Source organism: Sylvia atricapilla, chromosome 5, assembly GCF_009819655.1.
Source record: "Sylvia atricapilla isolate bSylAtr1 chromosome 5, bSylAtr1.pri, whole genome shotgun sequence".
Lineage (NCBI taxonomy): Eukaryota > Metazoa > Chordata > Aves > Passeriformes > Sylviidae > Sylvia > Sylvia atricapilla.
Window position 1 is genome coordinate 14,176,268 of NC_089144.1, and position 20,912 is coordinate 14,197,179.

A 20,912-nucleotide genomic window follows, 5' to 3' on the forward strand; every position below is an offset into this window, starting at 1 on the left:
TGCAGAAGCACATCTTGTTCCCGTATCTCTGCCCCCTTTGTGTCCCTCCTGGAAATTCTAATCCATGGCCAATAGCTGATGCAGATGTAGTTACAGCTGAGACCACAACGAGGATGTCTTAACAGAAGTATTTCAATTAAACAGCATAACCAAGAATTTTACTAGTAATTCAGGAAACTATGCACTAAACATGAGACTAAAAAGAACCAAACCAAACCAAACAAACAAAAAACAAACAAACAAACAAACAACAACAACAAAAAAAAAAACCAAAAAAAAAAAAAAAAAAAAGAACCAACTACAACAAAAAAAACCCCAACCAACCAACCAAAAACACAACATCAACCCCAACCCAAACAAAAATCCCACCAATCAGGAAAATAATCAAGCACAGTATTGTACTGTGATGAAGCTAAGAGAAGCACAAAGTTGTTAAGCTGTTTATAACAACTTTTGCAAGCCTCCAAAGCTCAAACCTGCTCTAAAGGATGTGTGTCAGCACCAATCCTGGTAGAGTACAAGAGGCATTTGAATACTGTAAGGCACATGGTGTGACTCTTGGGAATAGTCCTGTGCAGGGCTGGGAGCTGGACTCTGTGATCCTCAGGGGTCCCTTTCAACTCAGTTGATTCTGTGAATCTATGATATATATAAAAATTCTAGACCACTTGTGCAATCTAACAAAACTATAGCAACACTAGTTCCATTCCATATCAACTCCTTTGATATCACTTTAGAAAGCCTGACTGCATCAAGGACACACTCCTCCCTTATCCTGAGAGTGAAATTTTGTACTAATAGGGAAGACAATTCTGAATAGGGCAAATATTTAGACATAAAATATCCTCACCTGACTTCAAGATTGCCAAACTGAAAAATACCAAACCCTAAAAACACTAAGACCAAAGGCACCTCCTGCATGAAGTGATTTTGCAGAAGTTTGAAGTAAATTTTTTAACAGTAGGTAAAAAAGGTGAATAAGCATAAAGCAATCCCAAGCAGGAAATACTCAAACTGTTTGCAGACATACATGTTTAGATATATTTAACAGAAGATTTCAGTGAGAAACTATTCCCACAACTATTCCCACAATAGAAGCTCTAAGTCTAGAATAAACCAGATAACAGACTGTTTCCTTGCACCACATGAACATAACTATATTTTGTGCTTCTATTATGCTTATTATTGTATTCACTACTACAATATTTTTTCAGTTCGAACTCATACCGAAAACTTCGATCCAAGGAAAAAAACTTTAATACTGTTACATGCTTAACACTAAGTCCATACTTTATCCAGAACAAAAAGAGGAACACAGCCTGCAGCCATAAACTTTGCCTACAATGCAGCAATAATTATCTATGCAAATATGTATCTTATGTGAATCTCTTGCAAATACAGAAAGCTTTTTTATTAAATACTAGAACAGTATGACGACAGTTAAAAGAAAAAATGTGCTTCATTTAAAGGTTAAAACCACGAAATCAAATAGCTAAAGCACCTTGTAGTAGTACCTATGCTCCATTCTCCCTGCTACATGGTTGTAGTTATGCTACCCCACAGTCTGTACTTCATAACATTAATTTTACCTGATTTTCATCCTCTGTAGTTGCCTCTATACTATATTCTTAGCAGATGAAAAAAGCTGGCTGTAGCAAGCATTGGATTTAGAAAACGAAAGCCTAAAAATAAGATGCATATTGAAGATGAAGAGTTGAGGTTGCAATATACAGACTACAGGGAAAATATACAGAAAAACTGGAAGATACAGAAAACAATAACTGAAGGTAAAATTACAGCATCTGGATTTCTACTTTGGGAGGAAAAAAAAGCAATAAATTGTAAATAAAAACTCTTTTAGACTATAACCTTAAAATTGAGTTTATTTTGCTTTCATTATATGCACATATTTGTACCTTATATTACGTTACATTTGGATCCATCTTTTTACATGGAACTGAAGCCCATGAAATGTGTCATGAGATGGAACACTGTCCCTAGAATTGCACAATGTCATTCATGCACTAGTCCTTTGACTTCCATTCCCCTCCACTGGTTATGAAAGGAATATCCTTAAGATGCACGCAGGCTTTGGGGAGGGAAGCAGCGGGAGGAAGGACAGTTGAGGGGCCAGAAGGGAAGGACAGCTCTGTTGACCCAGTGGGAAGTCTGGCATGTCATCAGTGCTGTGGAAGAGAAGAGGGAATGGAAATGCTGAGGAAATGCCTGGTGGGACCACATGGTTTTCACACACGTCAGTATATTCTATGTTGCTAAAGGCTGATTCTATTTGAAATCGACCTGAAAATACTCACCACCCCTAGGATTTCAACTCAATCTGCTTTTATCACCTTGGGAACAGGTAAACATGCTCCTCTAGCGTTTTCTGCTCACTCGCATTAATTTTTTTAAAGACCTGATAAAACATAAATACATCCTGACAACTCCAGAATACATGTGAACCTTTACCAAGAAAACCAAAAAAAAAGGGTGGAGGTGGGGGCAGAGTGGCACAACAAACGTCAAGGGCGATTGCTCACTGCCTGCTCAGCAATGAGAGCCTTACCGCCACCCACTCCGGCATCTCCCGCCCAAACACATCCAGCAAAAACAAAATCACCGCTCCACAGGCTCTGACTCAGAGAAGGTACTCAGGGAATAGCCGCAGAATTTAGCAGCAGAGCCTGTCTGTTTAGTACTTTCCAGTGGACTGAGCATTAGTGAGTCACTGCTGCTGTAACACAAACCAACTTGGAGACGGCGTAACGAGCAAAGGCGCAGGAGCACGGCCATCGCCAGCATGCAAATAGCAATTGAAGCTGAAGGGTTATGTAAGGGGATTCTGTACAAGAGGGCAAGACCTAAAGGATCTTCATGACCTTTTCAGTTCTGGCAAGTGTTCCCTGCTAGCTTCTTGGCGGGGAAAAAATCCCCTTCACAATGAAGTGCAACCTGCTGACATCTGCAACAGGTTGCACCACAAAAATTAAGAAATACTCTTGAAACATAACCACTGATCAATTTCAGGTTTGTTACCTAAATGTTAATTTTTTTTTTTTTTTTCCTTAGAAATGTAAGACCTGAATGAAATGAAGATGTTAATGGAAGAATCTAGAGGGGAACACTGCCAAACTCCAGGACCAAATCCAGACCAAATCCAGATGCTCTCACCTTTCTTCACACTGCTCTTGTAAGCCCACCATTGCACAAAAAAATCTTCCCTGTACTAACTCAAGAGGACACAAACCAAGAATTTCCTCTCTTTGGTATGAAGATAATTTCAGGATTCACGTAATCAGAAGTGTGCACCATGAACCCAGGCTCAAGGAAAAGTACAAATTCTGGTAGGTTTTTTTGTTTGTTTTTTTTGGTTTTTTTTTTTGTTCTGACATTTGAAGGGAAAAATCTAATTATTTCATCACTTATTTTAACATCCCGTGAAAAAGAGCAATATATGAACAATTAGATTTTTCCATAATTATACCTGTAATATTTGCATAGAACAAAATTTATTGCCTAAGGGAAGTTTTAATTATAATCAAGTGGAGGGTGATTGAAGTTTTAATAAGAAATTGTGAATTGAAAATAAATGAAATCCCCAAACATTTCTATAAAAAAGCAGTATTTGTCTCTAGGTATACTGAACATAAAGGCTGGCAGAATCTCTCTTGTTATTAGGAAAGGAAGGCTTGAAATAGGTTAATGATGTCACTGGTAACTAAACATAGGCAAGGTGATAAAACCTCAGACAGTGTATTTCTTTCAGCTTGTAAGGAATGAAATGGACTCCAGCAAGAGAAGAAAAGAAGAAAAAACCCAACCAAAACACCCAAAACTCCAAAGAAATTCAAACTGTGTTTTTATGCAAGACACAGACCATAAAAGAACTATCAAACAAACTTATAAAATTTTTATTTTCTCATAGCTAAACTACATTTACTACACTTTTTTTTTTTTTTTTTGTTATATTTTGTAATCACATAACAGCACTGGCTCCTACATGATTTCTTTTTGTGAGACTAGCTCCAAATCAAAATTGATTTTTAAACAATTAAAAAAATGAATATTATATAAAGTGAATTTCTTTGACAGTCACAATCTAATACAAATCTCTCAAACACTCTTGGGGATTCATCCCCTCCCCTTTAGAACTTCTACTGACAGTGGTTTTGTTTGACAATGATCACATCCATCAACTTCAAATAAGAAACTGACTGGCTTTGTGTTTGCAAAATATTAGCAGAATTTTTTAAATACAAAATAAAAGGCATAAAAAACATAATTTATAAAGGGAAAGAATAAAATAATATTTTTTTAAAAAGAGAAAATTAAGAGACCATAACAAGACTAAGGAGAAAGTAGCCTAAAAAAAAACATTACTGTGGGAAAACCTTGTTGGAAATGATGAAAGTTTACAGGAAAGTTTTACAGATAAAAGCATTTAGCACCAGGCTCTCTGAATGTGGAACCTGTAAGCGAAATAGAAATGAAAGCAAGTTTTAACATAGAAGAATAATGGATATAGGAGAATAAAGCTAGAGTTGTTCAGCTAGTTGTTACTGGACAACTAGGAAGGCAAATGTTATGTGGAGTTGTAAAGAGGTTTTATGGCTAGAGCTAAGGGTATGTTGACCACAGATCAAGAAGATGTTTTCAGCAAGCAGTAAGAGGTCTCAAGAAAAGAAAAGATACTATAGGCAAACAAAAACATGTTTTTACCAGGTAGAAAAAAGGTCTAAGAATTTTGCGCTGTAAAAAAACCAGAAAAACAACTTTAAGTGTAAACTGTAACGTTATATAATAACGACAGTAGCTGTGATAGTCTATAGGTAAATGTAAAGGTATTATGTATGATGCTGATTGTTTTTTTATGTATTAAGATGCTCAGTAAAGAAAACTACATAATACATTGCAACCAGAGCTAAAGTGGCTGATGCTGGCAGCTACAGGCTTGGCTCTTACCCACAACCCATAACTGCTGTGACTTCAATCTATGAAATAAACAGCACCTTTAAAGAGCTGCCTGGAGTCCCATATCTCTTGTTTAGGCTCTTTAAAAACCTAACATCAAAGGTTCAAAGAAGCTGAGCAGAGGCTTCCCTAGGTTAACTGTGGGACTGAAAAAAGTTATGCCTGAGTTTTGGGCATTAGCAGAAGGGCAAGAGCAGTTACTTCTGCTCCAAATATCCCCCTCCAGTGCCTAATGCTGAGGTGCTCTGCCTCTCACGCCTCCTGACCTACTGCCACACTTTATTGAAGCATCTTGCAATATACTGAAGAAGATGATGACATTTGAAACAAAATAAGACCAATGGGAAAATATTTTACTCTCATAACTGAGTGTTGTGAAATCTAAGATCCAAGCCCTCCTGTGGTACCCTGCCTCCTGGTTCTGTGAATCCTCCATTCCTCACACTGACTCAGCACTGGGAAGATGAAGGAATAACTAAGCAGAGCATTTTCATTCCATCTGGCTTGTAATTAAGTCATCAGAGAAGTCTTTTAGGAGGTAGGCGACCAACATAAACTTTCTTAGACTGAAGATAAATTTCATCTCAGATCCCTGATTTCTTAGACAGCCACTTGAATTATGGAATCCTCCTTCAAAGACACAAAAAAAGAAAAACTACCAAAAAACCTCCTCTGACCAAAACAACAACAAAACACACACAAGATGTCTGTAGCTACCAATCCTAAGCAGAAGATTTCAGTCTCTGATTCTAAAGAAATTAAAGTGTCATCTTGCAACACTGACCCAAATGCAATGCTCCAGACAGAGGATTTCAGTTTCATCTATGTAAGACATCTTGTGCTTAGCACATATATATCTGTCCTTCAGCTGTGCTCCTCATATGTCCAAATGCCAAAGGTGGAATTTGGACCTAGGTGACTCCAGAAGGACAGTCAGCTGTGTTAAAATCAAGCACACATGGGAAACTTTTCAGTCTTTGGAGCTCATGCCAAAAATCATCCCACCATGCCATAGGAAGGGACAAGTGAACACATTCATTGAGTCCACTGAGGATCCCTTCCACCTCCATGTGAATTCATAAGTCCCATATATAATAAATCTTATCCCTTTAGGAATCTAGTTGAAGAACATCCATCTGTATCTGTTAATCAGCTTCATAAAAGGGGTGAAAAATATTCCTGGATAGTCCTTGGACTTTGAAGAAACCATATCTTCATCACATTGACACATCATAAAATGTGTCATCACTTTGTTTCTTGAATCTTCCCCATCAAAGGGAATCTTTTAATCCAGCGAAAGGATTAACATAAAACACATATGGAGTACCTTAGCCTCTACTGATTAATAAAGTTTTTTGAAGGTGAACATTTGTTTATCAGCAAATTCACAGCTGGATCACAGAAAAGTAGACTTTGAGAAAATAGCAAAAAACAGTTTATGCTTTCCCGCAGCATATTCTGCTTTCTAAATTTTGTCACTGAGATTTCTGGCACAAAGAACTTGCTGGGCTCCTGTGGAATTTTGCCTTTTGTACTAACAAGTCCTCAAAAGTCAGTGTTGCAAAGAAAGCTCACAGGAACTCTCTTAAGGAAAGTTTTAACATGGAAATTTCACTAGAAAGCCCAAAAGGTGTGACAAAGGTGACAGGTGGACACCTTAAACTGATAAGGAAGACAAACATGAAAGAAAGATGCCAGGTGAAGACACTCAGTGAAACTGTTTCATGCTTTCATGAAGTTCAGTATTTCTCCTTAACTAACTGCAGCAAGCTGTCCCCAACGACTGGAAACAGCTGATCTGATCCCTTTAAAGCCTGGGAAGAGCCCCAGATTTACCTGCATTCTCTCCTGAGGGATCCAACTAACCACTCTCCTGAAATGCTGGCAAGAAGCGTGCTGCCAAAATGCCTCATGGAAAACTCAAATATTCCTGGAAATGTGCTACGCTATTGAACACACTGTTTTCTTGGAGAAGACGAAAGTTTAACAGGAAAGAATTGCAGATATGAATGCTTAGCAGAAGGCTCTCTGGATGTGGAATCTGTAAGTGAAATAGAAATGAAAGCAAGTTTTAATATAGAAGAATAAAGGATGTCTAAAGTTAGAATCGCTGATCCAGTTGTCACTGGAAAACTAAGAAAGCAAAGGTTAAGTCGAGTTGGAATGAGGTTTTATGGCTAGAGCATAGGATATGTTGACCACAAAGATGTTCTTACCAAGCAGAAATTAGTCTCAAGAAAAGCAGAAGATGCCACAGGCAAACAAAAAGATGCCTTTACCAAGTAGGAAAAAGGTCTAAGAATTTTCCACTGCAAGAAAAAAGAAAAGCAACTTTAAGCTTAAACTGTAACATACTAACTGGATGTGATTGGGTAGCACTAACCATAACATGGTAATGATAATAATTATGATAGGCTAGAGGCAATGGTAAAGGTATTGTGTACGATGCTGATTGGTTTTTATGTATTAAGATACTCAGCAAAGAAAACTATATAATTTTTGTAACCAAAACTAACCTGGCTTCAGGCATGCCTACATGTTCTGGCTGGCAGCTTTAGGCGTGGCCCTGTTGCCCAGGACCCAGGACTGCTGTAAAATCTTCTATACAATCAACAGCATTTTGAAGAGCTGCCTGTTGCCCCACATCTCTCATTCAGGCTCTTACATTGCTATCCAGACCTAACAGTGCATTTAAGGATACTGCAGCTATAGAATAAACATTATGGCAAATCTGAAGATAGGTACCATAACACTCAAAAACCACTACCCTTTCCAGAAACAAACAAACAAACAAAACCCCCCAAACAAACAGGAAGCCTGTTTGAAAGAACATACTGTTCAACTACTCATTCTTGATACTAGTTTATTAAATTATATGACCAGCAACCAACCCAAAAGTGGGGATTTATCTTTTGCTTATGCAAAGGACAGATTCTGATGTTCATTATGCTATTCAATAGTTTTTCATTGCAGCAAGAGTTCTGCTGAAGTTGAAAGTCTGATGCCTTTACATACTTCATCAGTCAAAACTGGCATTTTTAAATTCAATCCTAGTCTGGTGCCACAGTAACAATTATTGCACTCAGCTCAATCTCACTAAAAATTTGACCAAGAAAAGGCAGGAAAAAACATTGGAGCATTTTATCATGATATGTACATAACAATTAGGAAGGGTTCCATTTTAAACAACATAGCTTTGATTTTCCATTTGTGCTTTAATTCTGCCCTATGAAGTGGAAATTAAACTGAATTACAATTTAAATGTTTTGACAACTTACTAAAACTCTCTACCCAGGAATGTACAGATTTCGTAGCATATTTAAAAAGCACTGACTCAGACACAGTAGAATGGGATGAACAATTCAGCATGAGTTAGTGTGATGCTGCAGCATCACAGTCTAATCTGGACATTTAATATGGAGAATGTGGAATAAGACAAGAAAAGGGTACAAAGAATTCCACTGAGACAAATACTGGAATCATGCATACAGTCAAGTATCAATGCTCTTAAAGCAAAGAATCTGAAAGACAACAGAACTTTAAGAGTCCCAAACCCAGTCTTGAGGGGAAAAAAAAGCCTCCCAAAGGCAGAATGCAGGCTTGGAGTTGTGTACAACACACAACTACAGTACCACTGGTTATAACATATGTGTGCAAATTTGCATCTCTGAAAACAACACTTGCACTTCATTTTTTATCCATTTAATAGAGCTTTCAGCAAGTAAGTGGAATTTTCATTTCACAGAGAACTTATAGTTTTTTAAGTTTGGGGTTTTTTGTGGTTGAAAATGTAAAATGTAGTGACTGAAGAAAAACTAAGGATTCTTGAGAGGGTTGACTAGACAGCACAAGGGTATGGAAAGCAAACACTTGCAAATTAAACTAGTTCCGTGTAATATTATGATTTGAAAAATGTGCTTTACCATGAAAAATCATTCTTCTGTAAAATTTTCAACTAGCCACAGAGAAAAAGTCTCATGCACACACACACACACAAACACAAACAAACAAACAAACAAACCCAGCATAATCAATCTGGTTTTTTGGCATGATCTGAATGGAAGCCATCAGACCAAGAAATAAGGAAGAAAACAGTTTTCTTCGCCTATCAGGCAGAAACTCATACAAGGAAAACAAAAATAACTTCAGGAGAAGGAGCTGCCTGAGGGTAAGAAGGCTAGCAAAGCCCTTGAGACTTGAGACAAAAACTGGAACTAATCCAAGAAAAGGAACTACAGAGATTTGGGTTGCATTGTTTTATTTTCAATATTGAGCTTCCAAAGCTGAAAAAACAAATTTTAAAACCAAAAGAAACCAAGACTTGTTTGAACAGTGTTTCACTTTTCACAGTCAAACCCCCAGCTTAGGGTGATGCTGCAACTAATGAGGTCATGTGCCTGCAGAACATCTTTCACATATGAAATTTCAGTATCCATAAACCTAGACGAGAAAATCTGCTTGTAGCAAACCCATGAAGAATCTCTCACAGGGAGTAAAAAAATCTGCAACAAAACTTCTGCAAAATTAACCACGGCCATTTACTTTGTAAGTGAATTTGTGCAAATGAACATATAAAGAGATCCGAATGGGAATGAACTGCTACAGCCATCAGTGCTACTTATTTTTCTCCATACAAAAGGTGAAGGCAACAAAACTCTGCTAACAGTGACAATTTACTGTGTAAGGAAAAAAAAATATCACATGATGAAGCTGGTTATCAAATAATATCATTTGCCACAAGCACTATTTGGCTTTCATTGTCTCAGGCACAGTTAAAGCTCCAAGTGCAATACACTGTGCTGGCAGGATGGAGATTCAGCAGGTGTCTCTCTAAGCTTGCAGACTTGATTCCATTGCAGCACTTCGTACAGTTCAGGGCCACAGAAATCAATATATTACTGTGGCTATCTATGAGGACATGGAAGTTGGAGGGATGAGCCCCTATTTATCTGTCAACAAGAATACAAGCTCTGCAGAAGGCAAATCAAGTCAACTGTGAAAAGAAAAGCATGGAAACAGGCAATATTCATAAGAACTTTCACTGCAAGCTCTCTGATTTATTTTTCCAGACTTTTATGATGGCTTGCAAGATACGTGAGTTATGTGAATCCATCCTCTGAGGCACAATGTTGCATCCACACTACCTGGACTTCAGTTAATAAAGTAAGACTGTAGGCAAGACAAGCAAAAACAAATTCAAACATCTGACATGTGGACAAGTTGACAAATGTTTGACTTCACAAGTGTTGCGTCTCACTAGCTGTCATTCCAAAACACATTTGCTTCAGCAACTATAGCTGACTTTCAAAATAGACTGCATTTATATCTGGAGATTTAAACAATGTTCGTACAGGCTGATAGATTCAGTACTGTATTCTAAAAGAGTATAAGTAAAACTTTTTCTTCTAGTGTGCAAATTTCCAGTGAGAGTAGTTTCAAGAATACCAAATCATTAGCCTTAAACTCACCTGTGAACTTCCTGCCATATCTGAAGAAGTTATTTGGACCAACTCTAGCCATGGACTGAAACTAAATCTAATATTGCAACAAGGAGAGGACAATGTCTGTTTTAAATACTCACAGGAAGCATCCAGAAATAAAATTTAAAAATTTCCACCTCAGTGAGCTACTTAGTATGTTGAGAATTGATTGAGATATAAAAAGTAAACACGCGAACACACCTGGAGTCCTAACACTGTAAAATTCTATCAAATATGTAACAGAAAAGAGATAAAGAACCACGACATATTGCCATGTAAAAACATAAGGCATTTGCATGATCTACAGTCCTTAGACAGAGGAAAGTGTATTTTAGTTGCATTTTTCCAAAGTGTAAGCATTTTTCTCGTAGGATCATTGCAATTAAAGCCATTTGCTTCATGATGCTGCTACATACTTTGTGTAATCTTTTCCTACAGCTGAAGAGTGATGCCCAGCTTGAAATCAAAAGTTAATAAATATTAAAGAGAAGAAACAGGCAGAGCCAAACAATTTCAAGTGAGTGAAAAATAGTTAGAGTGAAAAATAACATAAAACCTTTGTGCATGACACAAAAACATGCACAGACAAAATTCTGTTCATTTTTCTGACTGATACTTTACTCCAGTTAATTTGTTCTTTTCCATCTTTGTAGACTTCCTCTTCTTAGAAGGCATACCTGAAATTATTTTGGCAAAGCATCGAGCACATATTGCCAGCTCCCTTATGACATTCAGCTTTTCATAGAACTAACAAAAAAAAATACTAACAAAATGTAGAAAATTGTTGTTGGCTGGGAGACTAAGCACAGTTCAAGCTATTTTCCTTCTCTGAATTTCCCCAACTTGAGCCCTTTGCAATAAAATTGTCTGACATTGCCTGTAACTGGCAGAGTCATAGAAATACCTGAAAATTAAAAACTGAATAGTAGCATATCTGCCAAGACATGGTTACATGGCAATGCTTCTTTTTGCACTGATATCACTTTTCAAATCAGTTCTCAGCAAGGCTTACATTCCTAAAATCATCTAGGAAAGAGAGGAAGGCAAAGACATTTTATCTTGATTAACCTCTGATATGTCCACAACTCAAGGGTAAAACTCTCTCTGTGGATTCTGTGGGATATCACACACATGTAATAACCAACAGGAAATGTCAGATTCCTCCATCAACTCAATACCTAGTTCATCAGTGTCTCCCTAGGACAAAATCACAGTGTTTACTGTGTCTCTGTCTGCAAAGTAATAAGGGAAGTCAGAAGCACAGATTGCCCCTGAATCCAAACTACACCCCTGAGAATGACCTTATGTTCAGGCAAGGACTTCAGCCCTCACAGGCTGAGAATAAAAGTAAATGGATTTAGCATCTGGAATTGAAGGGATACTGGAATGTAGTTTGGAAGCAATTTCAATGCACCTGTTAAAGTGTGTCCATATTCAAACAGGTATCCACATGTACTCACAGATATTTTCAGTTTAGAGACTTGGCCCAAGGCATCAGAGAGTGATCAACTCTAAATTTTAGATTAGCATGTGGGAATTGTGGACTCAGCTATGAGATGTGATAATTTAGGCCTCTTGGAATTCTTAGTGAAGCTCAGGAAACTGGTGACTGAGTTGTAACAAAGCCAAAAAGCAAGAGATGATGTTCAGTTAAAGTTCTGTTAAATGAGTGGACAACTCAAATTTATCTATAGAGTATTTTTAAAGAATGGAAAGTTGTCTTGTTACTTTGGGCAATTTAAGATTAGCAGACCAGAAGGTAGGTGTCCCAGAGTGGTTTCGAGAATGTTAGGTTGGTTTTAGATTTCAAAACAAAACTCAAGCTAGGGTGAGGATACCTTTCTACAAACAGTAGTATCAAGTACACTTACAAAATTTATTTTACTTTTATAGGTCTTTCAGGCTACACAAAAATTCCCAACCCTATTTAAAGTGCACAGGATCTCTGCCTGGGAACTCAAAATATAACACATTTAAGCTTCCCGGTTTTATTGTGAGACACTGAAGCCTTATTTCAGGCAGGCAGGGAAATACTGAGAGATCCGGACACACTCGCACAGCTGTGTTGAAATTGCATCTTAACCAGCAGATAAACATTCTGAGCTCCTCATTCAGAGACACAGTTGTGTCCTTGGACATCTCCCAACAGCATGTAGGGGGAACCTGTCTCCTAGCACACAATCTGTGCCTCAGTTTCCATGGAAACTCAGCTTCCTCAGTTTTATTAAGAAATCGAGGCAAGGAGGCTAGAATGAGGATATTATGCCTCTGGTTGAGATGTCTGAAGAAATCTAGACAATAAGGTGCAAATGTGCATGTAATTCATTTTTATCTACACACAGCTCAAGAAGCCAGGGGTATTGACTAGAGCTTTCCCTTGAGTGACCTTAACATGAGTTAGTTAAAAACAGACACATAACCCCAAAGCAAAACAAATAAATCATAGGCAGGAATTCAGCAGTGAAACTATGGCTGTCTCTCATTCTCCAGTGAAATGTGTTTTAGTGGAGCTTGAGCGTTTGCTTTACACTAATGGCTATACTGTTGCCTTACAGTGTGGGCAGTAATATAAGAGAAATGTACTAATAAATGCACTGTGAGTGTACAACATAGTGTTGACAATAATATCCTGACACTGAAGCTTTCCAGAAAAAGATTTTTTTTGTGTGGAAAAAACTTCCAGGGGAACATGCATAATTCTAATTTTGGATAGGAGGATAATTAGTATTAATCTCAAACTATTACAATGTCAAATATTAAATTATCTCTGAATACAGAAAGGGATCTGAGCTAAGCAAGAAATAGCATGTTTTGATCCTTATTCCTGAAACTTCTGCAGTCTGGGCTTGAAAAGACTGAATCTAGGTATCTGTTATATTAAATTTTCTTTCTTTAATTTTCTTCTACCTAAAAGGTACAAATTGCTTATTATCTTCAATTTAAATATCTGAGCAAAAAAGGAGAAGTGATAAAACTTCAGATTTGCCTGCTGTAGAAGATTCAGGATGCTCCCCAGTGTGTAGTGAGCAATGGGGAGAGGAAGGCCAAGGGCAGCACAGTTACCAACTTCACACTGCACAGGAGTGAAGCTACTGTTTGAATGGGCGTGCAGCACTGGACCAAATACTGCTTTTTATATGGTGACTATATTTTATAAACAAAATTATACTTCATTCCCTGCATGATACAATGTGTAACAGAAAACAAAACCCCAGAAGTATTTAAAATACACCTTTCTAATTTTAAAGTATGAGCAAAAAACCCAGTATCTTTGCAAATCTTAAGATTACTGATATATTTTACATGAGCAATAAAAAAGTATTATTAATCCATGTTGTATATTAATAAACTTCTAAGGGTTTAACTTTTTATAATCAATTAGGAAACATTTAAAACTCCCCAACTATATTTTATAAATATAGTACAATGTCAGGTGCTCTATTTAGTATTTCTAATGATACTCATCAAGTAAGTATTAGTATCTTTCAAAGTTTCCATTTGAATGAAAAGATTCTGATCTGTTAGCATGATCTACACAGCTCCAGAAATTTATTACACTCATGGATGGGACAGGAATCCTAAAAGTGAAGCTAAGTCCAGCAAAAATGAAAAATCTGGGTGCCAGAGAGCCCAGTGGGCTAGGCATACTATTTGCTGGTATCCTTGGAAAGGCTTTGTGAGCCTTGCTAATAGTTATTGCAGGCTACATTTCTAGTGAGACCTCCACCCATGTGCCAGTACACACCCAGGGATGAAGGCTGCAACACAGCACAGCTCATCTGTACCCACCACTTAGCAAGGTATACAGAGACAGAATATTAACTGCTCCATGGTATCATGAAATTGTAGAATTATGGAATATCTTGAGTTTGAAGGGGCTCATGGGAATCACTGATTCCAACTCCCTCCTTGCAAGACCATTTGCATATGAGAATCCATTATATTGCAGCAGGGGGTGTTCACTGGGGTTAGGCCAGACAAATACACAACCACAAACAGCAGGAAGCTATAAAAGACATTCATTATTTCAACAGGCTCCATTGCAAGACAGTCTTTGACATCCTTCACTAGAAGGCTGTGGCCCGTCACCCTACTTACTACTCATACTACTCTCTTTCTCCACTGCACTTTGCTAGAAAAATGTCCATTTTATTTTCATCATCAATTTTCATTTATTTTTTCTTCTGTGCATTACAATTCCTAGTAACAGTAACCTGTGAGTTCAGACCAGGGCTTTCCCCTTTCTCCTTCCTCAACTAAGTACCTATTTCAGCCATCAGTTTTAAGCTTCTGTCAAACAGAAACTCACATCCATTGACCTGATAATTTTATTCTAATTGCTAGAGACTTTTCTAGCCCATAGTTACATGAAAACACAAATAATTCAGAATGCAAGAGATCTTTCTCATTTAAAGGTGCTCTTATGGCTCAAGGGAAGGCAACTTATTATTAGAAAAGTCATCAGTAATGTTTATTAAACCCTTGCCCAAAGGTTGGTTGTGTCTCATGCCTAGAGGAAACCATGGCATCCCTGAGGTATGCTAGACTCTGAACAATAACACTGTTGACCTAATTCACTGGCACCTTCCTCATGGCATCACTGGAGGATGTCTGATGCCCTTCCATCATACTCTTTTCAGGATTCAGGTCTTAATTAACACTTTGAGTCATATTTTCCCCAATGGTAAAACCCTCTGTGCAGTCATTAGTAAATAGTTCCATTCAACTCCACTCCTGATTTCAGGGAAAATGTGATCCATCAGATTTAAGAAGACTGAAACTTCAGATAAAAAAAAAATTTAGCCTCATTATGTAAAGTTTATAAACTGACAGGATAAAGGTAGTCCTTGAAAAAAAGCAGAAAGATAAATATATATATGGAAGGTGAAAACGATAGTAGAAAACAATAAATCAGGTGCGAGAGATAATGAGTGTCTCCTGTATATGAAAAAATGTACAGGAAGGTTTAAAATCAGAAGCATTGAAAGTTCTGATATACATCTGGGATAACTGCAAATAGAAAAGTCAGTATAAATATCTAAGCTGTTAGGAGCTACTGGACCAAAGGACCATCCTTTAGTCTTCTTTAACCTCAAGAAACTGAATCATATTGCCCTTTTCAAAATGTGACCATGTGCTTGCCTGAAGTGAGGTAGCATCTTTCATCTACACTCACAGAAAAACTGTTCTGGAATATTTCTCAAAGTACATGAGATACTTATTTAATTTTCTAAAAATTTTAAGATCAAACTACCACAGACACATATTAAAAACCTCTACATTAATCTTGAGTCGTGAGAAAATATAAGCTTTTGCTGTGATAACTTAAAAACAGTAAAGTTATATTGGTTGGAGGAGAAATGGTGGGAAAGTTGTATGTTCACAAAGGTCTGCAAAAGACTTGCAGCATTTTGCAACAGTAATAAAAAGCCCACAGAATGCCACATAAACACATGCCCTTTGAGGTAAAACAGCATCTATGTTCCAGTAATTTTCCAGTAATTTGAATGAATTAGAGAAGCTTTGGCCCAGATAACACTGATGCACATTGCATATTAAGTAAACAATGGCAACTGGAAGAATGAACTCCTGCTAAGAACCAAAGGCAGGACAATGGGGTACCTCTTGTGGTACCTATGCACAGACAATAGACTGAGCAAAATTTCGTTGCCTACAGGAAGGTAAGTCCTCAGGTTAGCAGGAGCAGTTTCACTCACACTGATTCTTCAGCTGTATGAAACTGTACTGATAAAAGGACTGTTTGGGTGGGACTCATCTCCCCCAACTTTACACACTTACAATATAGACATTTAGATTTGAGGCTTCTCCAGCTGAGAAAGAGAGAAGTAAGTTCTTCTTGGCTATAGTTCATCCCATTTCAAAGTCTTACTCAGAAAACGTCAGGTCAGTTCTGACTGAGGAGTGTCTGTTTTATTCCACTGAACAAAAAAGGAACTTAGGATGGCCAGCCGAGTGGATGTCTACAGTTATGTGAATTAATCCCTCTTTCTCCTCTCTTTCACTTTAAATGACACATTCAAACTCATCTGCAAGCCTATGTGGATATGTAATTGCCCAAGGAAATCCAGTCTGCTTTTCCATTCTTTAAACCTATTTCTAATAGTCCTACTCTGAACAAGGTACATTTATTAATTAATCCAGATCCCTCCATGCATGCTTGGTCAATATCTTCTGAAAAGCACTTTAAATTCTTACACTGGTGAGACTGATTGAGTAGGAAACACACAAAGCAATTACGCAGGTCTGGTGTCTTACAGGATAGAAGAGAAAGGGACTTCTGGCAAAACCATTTTATAGAAACAGACAGTTCTCATTTAAAGCATAAAGAATTGTGAGGTCACAATGAAGCATGGCCTTCACACAAAACATGATTGAAATACAGGTTAAATTAACAAACCAGAAAAAAAAAAAAAAAAAAAGCTCTGTTTCTTGTCTCCCCAAGCTCATTACTGACTATAGAGTACAGTGATCTTCAAGTCATAAACATTCAAGTGCATCACCTAGAGGAATATTTTCCAATCTATTTATAACTTGATTTCTTACTTGGCCATGGTTCCTGTATCAGTCAATATTATAAACATCTGCCCTATGCCAACAAACGAGTTCATTTTTACCATGAAGTCAGGAGCCATCTTTCTACATGTCATATCTTATACACATCACACTGACACTGCCTCTAAGTGCATAGGCAGTAAAAATAACAATGAAAGCATGTTTCAATAGTAAATAAAGATCCTTTAAAATACAAGATAGAAAACTTAGCCATTAGTACTCACCACCAAGGCTTTAGACCTGTTACTTAGAAGTTTTTCAATGTCTCTGGCTGCAAGTTCCACTAGCTGACGAGGGTTGTTTGCTTGTACAGTATACAAGTCTTTGTTTTTCAAATAAATCTGCAAAAGAAAAAAAAATGGAAATAAATCAAAATGACAGTACACACTCAAAATAAGTAACTTGACAGAAGGCATCAAGATGTCATCTGTTCTTACTTGAGCTTCATAAAGACTACTGCTAGGAAAATTCAAATGGGCCTTGTGAAAGAAATACTTCACCTTTTTGTCTGAGCAGTAGAAGCTGACACTAAAAACCATTCATTAAATCTTCAAAATTGACTAGTTTTAGTGATAAACTAACCAACTGCAAAATGCTCAAAGAATCTGATTCCCACAGTGTTAAGAAAGCAGTAAAATGGAGACCCTCTAAAATTACTGAATTTCAAATAATACTGTTATTGCTGAATTGAATTCTTCCTTGAAAGCTACAATACAAACATACCAATTGAATTAATTCAAGTTATGCTAATTAAATCAGTTTAGTCCCTTTTCTATTTATTCATATCATAATATTAGTATTCACAAGGAAAGAGAAGGAGGAACAAATAAGAGGAAAAAAGGGAAAAGGTAAAAAATACAAAAGGAGAAATGGGAAAAAAAGATGAGGGGGAAGAGGGCAAATACAAATGTGTTTCTTGTCTATAATGAATAAAGGTTATCTCTGAGAAGGACTAACAGTTCTAAGGCAGAACATGTATATGAAGGTGATAATTTTGTTAAGAAATGTATATTTATTTGTTTTGTTTATCGAAGACACTACGGTGAAATGCACATAGCCATAAGAAGGAAGGAAGAAAAAAAAAAAAAACCTAAAAAATGCCTTTGCATATCTCTGTCCTACTAGAACTGGATAAAGAAAAAAACACATTATTTGGAGGGGAAAAAAAGGTTAAAAAAATCTGGAAAAAAAAAAACAACAACAAAGGTGGATCCCTTATAGCTAGATGGGCAAATGAGGAAAACTAATTTATGCAGCCAACAGATGGTCTGAGTTTACTCAAGTACTTTGCCTCTGTAGCACTGCCTGGTGGGGGCTGTGCTGTCTCCCGGGGAGTCATTCCAGGCAGAGGCAGGAACGGGTCCAGCACTGATGCACTGGCTGCCATCCAGCACGAGAGCCAAAAAACTGCTGAGCAGCCTGAGCCCGCCAGCCCCGCCAGCTTTCTCGGGTTCAGGCCACGGAGACCTTAAAGAAACTCACCACAGTATGTCTCTGGTGCTTGCAGCTCATAAGTACTGCAAAAAACTTTTCTGCGAACTACAGTTACAGATGCAAATTCAGGCAGATCCCATAAGCTGCCACAGCTTTTCAGCACTTACGAGTTTTACAAAATTTATGTTGGGTCTTGGTTTGTTGTTTATTTTCCTTCAGAAGTACAGTCATTCCTTTTCACAAACAACTGAGCGATTGGAATAAGCTTTATTCCTCATATAGTAGTAATTATTTTAAAAAATCAGTGCACCATGAGCTACTACAACAGATGACAGATTTTAATCAACTGCGATTGTAGTCGGGATACTTTTGAGGTGCTTGATTTTCAAAATAGCCCCACTAAAATTTTATTTCTGGTTAAACCCAAAAATCTCTTTTTGAAGGGCTTGTGGTTTTTTTTGGTTCATTTTTGGGGGTGGGGACTGTGTTGGTGGAAAGATTTTTTAGGACATATCTTAATAGTACAACTGGCCTATAAGCCAATTATTCATCAAACAAATTCAGAAACAAAGACATTTTATTCTACAATTGATCACTTCAGAATTTCATTCATTTTTCTCTGAAACACATTAAATTTAAAGTCAGCACACAATTTTGGAGTTAAATTGACTGTCATGACCAGTCCTACAGACAAGGCAAGTGCAGAAATCAGTTTTATGGCTCCACATAGTTTGAATCAAGACTGGAAATTTCAAAGGAACATCTAAAATGGAATGACCATCAAATCTTGTAAAACTTACAGGTTTTTACATTGTCAGCACATATTCACCCTTGGTCACACAAAGAACAGACACTGTAATATACCAGGTGTTGATGTCTTGGTCTTTGAAGAGAAAGATAATGGCGAATTCCTTCAACGTCATTTGCGACTGTATAAAGTCCACTTTAATCAAAAGTTACTAAATTTACAGAGGAATGGAAGCAAGCTTTTGCAAATGGGCTAAAAAATGTACAATAACTTTCACAGAAGCTTTAAATAATTTATTTCAAAAATCATTTTAAAGCATCCATATATTTCACTTGTGAAAATGTTTGAATGTTTCGTTTCCTTTGTTCAATTACTTCTGGTCTCCTTTTTTCCCAGATTTTTCTACACAATTACTCTTCATTTGCTATGCAGTAGTGAAAGCAATAAGAAAAATTTAGTATAAATCTTTTTCATCTGGAGTTTCAATTAGGCAAAAAATCTGCAATTTGGAGAAAGTGGTAGTTCATTGCAAAAATGCCATTTCATAGTAATTAATCTTTTCACTCAACATAATAAACAAACACTAAGAAAGCCACAAGAAAAGAAAATTCACATAGAGGCACAGTGAAATATTGAAATATGTGCTCAAGCAATGCAGCTCTGAAGCAAATGGATGACAGGGATTAATTGGAGATTGCACTGACCAGATATATAAGGGCAAGTGCTGTAGTGCTGATTCTCTGATACTTTTAAGCACTTAGTGAAATTTGGTTTCTAAGAGGCTGTGATCATACTGCATTAACACATGCACCAAGCAGAAAGACAGTATCTCATTTGACTTCAGAATCAGAGAAGGACCTGAGTTGGAAGAGACCTTAATGATCATCTGGTACCAACCGCATAGCCATGGGTAGGAACATCTTTCACTACACCAGATTGCTCAGAGCCCCATCCAAGCTCTTCCTGAACGCTTTCAGGAATGAAGCATCCACTGTTCCCCTGAGCACCCTCTGCAAGTGTCTCACCACATTTACAGCAAAAAATTTCTTCTTATCACCCGATATAAACCCACCGATTTTCAGTTTAAAGCCATTTCCTCTCATCCTGTCACTACGTCCCCTTGTAAAAAGTCCCTTTTCCACTCTCTTGTAGCCATTTTTAGGTATGGGAAGGCTACCCCATAAGGTTTCCCCAAAGTCCTTCAGGACAAACAAATTTAACTGTCTCAGTCTTTCCTCACAGGAGTGATGTTCTACCTCTCTAATCATCTTTGTGTCCTGCTGGACTCATTCCAACAGGTCTTGCCCTTCCTGTGCTGTGCTCAATGTAAAGTTACAGTAAGCCCTTCTGGTAAGGGATTGAGAATCTGGATGGAAAATTTGCACTTTTATCCCTGCATCTAATTTGTTCTTCCAGCAGATGTATGATCCTATAAAACCCAATTTGAAAGCACTTCCATTTATAACATACCAAATTCCTATAGGGAAGTTATTCCCATATCCCCAAGCTTGAATGGTTTGAAAGCTGCAGACTATCAAAACGTTGGACAGTAGGAAATTTGTAGGAAAAAAATAAACATTTTCATCTTTCTTCTCCAGCACCAGCTATCAGAAAAATTCAAAAGCCTGAATCACATTAGAAGATCATCATCACAAGAGGCAGGAGCACTATTAAAACCTTTATAGAAGGCATTCTGGGTCCTACCA

At 37.3% G+C, this 20,912-nt stretch overlaps 1 protein-coding gene across 3 annotated transcripts in view; it reads right to left on the minus strand.

Annotated features, from left to right (window-relative positions):
* The window catches only part of CACNA2D1 (calcium voltage-gated channel auxiliary subunit alpha2delta 1), a 452,272-nt gene that overhangs the window by 366,493 nt on the left and 64,867 nt on the right, over positions 1-20,912 (minus strand). For all 3 annotated transcript variants that reach the window (XM_066318753.1, XM_066318754.1, XM_066318752.1), the window contains exon 3: positions 17,249-17,365. In XM_066318753.1, coding sequence (XP_066174850.1) covers positions 17,249-17,365 — 117 coding nt within the window. The remainder of the gene's footprint in view (positions 1-17,248; positions 17,366-20,912) is intronic.